The sequence below is a fragment of the Sus scrofa genome, chromosome 9, assembly GCF_000003025.6.
Source record: "Sus scrofa isolate TJ Tabasco breed Duroc chromosome 9, Sscrofa11.1, whole genome shotgun sequence".
NCBI lineage: Eukaryota > Metazoa > Chordata > Mammalia > Artiodactyla > Suidae > Sus > Sus scrofa.
In genome coordinates, this window is record NC_010451.4 from 51,290,835 (window position 1) to 51,292,145 (window position 1,311).

The 1,311-nt window shown below is 39.6% G+C and overlaps 1 protein-coding gene across 1 annotated transcript; it reads right to left on the reverse strand.

Moving 5' to 3' along the window:
* On the reverse strand, positions 382–1,311 carry LOC100516632 (olfactory receptor 8D2). The gene has a single exon (XM_013977546.2). It carries the CDS (start codon positions 1,306–1,308, stop codon positions 382–384), a length of 927 nt encoding a protein of 308 aa, XP_013833000.1. The 5' UTR covers positions 1,309–1,311.

Genomic DNA, 1,311 nt, shown 5'->3' on the forward strand with positions numbered 1-1,311 from the left:
TCCCTTGGGAGTTTAAAGACATCGCTCTTCCTGCCCTCCAGGACTTTGAATCAATAACATCATACCTTCTCAAACTTAACCCTTAACTCACTCTCTATATATCAAGCACTTTCAAAATTAATATCTTCAACATATTCTTTTTTCTGCTCTGTCAAATCCCTCTAATGCATGTAAAATTTCCAAAGTATTAACGATCAGAAAATCTTATTTTCTGATAATCTCCAAAAGTGTTTTAAACATTCTCAAGTACAAAATATATATTTTGTAAATAGCAATGAATTTTGTCTCTGGAAGAGAGAAAGAAAGAAACAGAGTCCATGATAACTTTTCAACTAGTTCACTCTTTCTTCCTCCCAAAGAAAAGCTTCTTTGTCAAGATGACTACCTTCCCCCAACGACCTTCCTCAGTGCCTTCTTCACATCTTTGTTTCTCAAGCTGTAGATCAAGGGATTCAGCATGGGGATCACAGTGGTGTAGAACACTGAGGACACTTTCTCCTGTTCCATAGTATTGCTAGAAGGGGGCTTGAAATACATGAATGTTATAGACCCAAAAAAGATACCCACAGCCATGAGATGGGAGCTACAAGTGCCAAAGGCTTTGGACCGTCCATCAGAGGACCGAATGCGGAGGATACTAGAGAGGATGAAAGCGTAAGAGATAAGCATAGCTAGTGTTGGTGCTAAGGTATTAACTCCTCCAATAATAAATAGCAATATCTCATTAATGTGGGTGCTGGAGCAAGAAAGACTCAACAAGGGAAGAATATCACAAAAATAATGACTGATAGTATGAGATCCACAGAAGGATAATGTTGACATGCGGGCGGTATGAACTGTGGCTCCAAACAAACCCAGTGAATATACCACAGCCATCATTATGGAACAGACCCTATGGGACATGATTATATTGTAAAGCAGTGGGCTACAGATAGCAACATAACGGTCATATGCCATGATAGTCAGAATGTAGCCTTCTGCTATTACAAAAATAAGGAAAAAATAAAGCTGAGCCATGCATTCCAGAAAGGAGATAATGTTCTTCTCTGACAAAAAGTTCAACAGCATCTTTGGAGTAATGACAGAGGAGTAGCAGAGATCGATGAATGACAAATGGCTGAGAAAATAGTACATTGGAGTGTGAAGTTGAGAACTGATAGCAATTAAGAGGATCATGCCCAGGTTGCCCACCACTGTGACCACATAGATTCCTAGGAACAGGAGGAAGAGTGGCAACTGAAGCTCTGGGCATTTTGTTAACCCTTCAAGGATAAATTCAGTCACTGAGGAAAGATTTAAAGTGGCCATTTC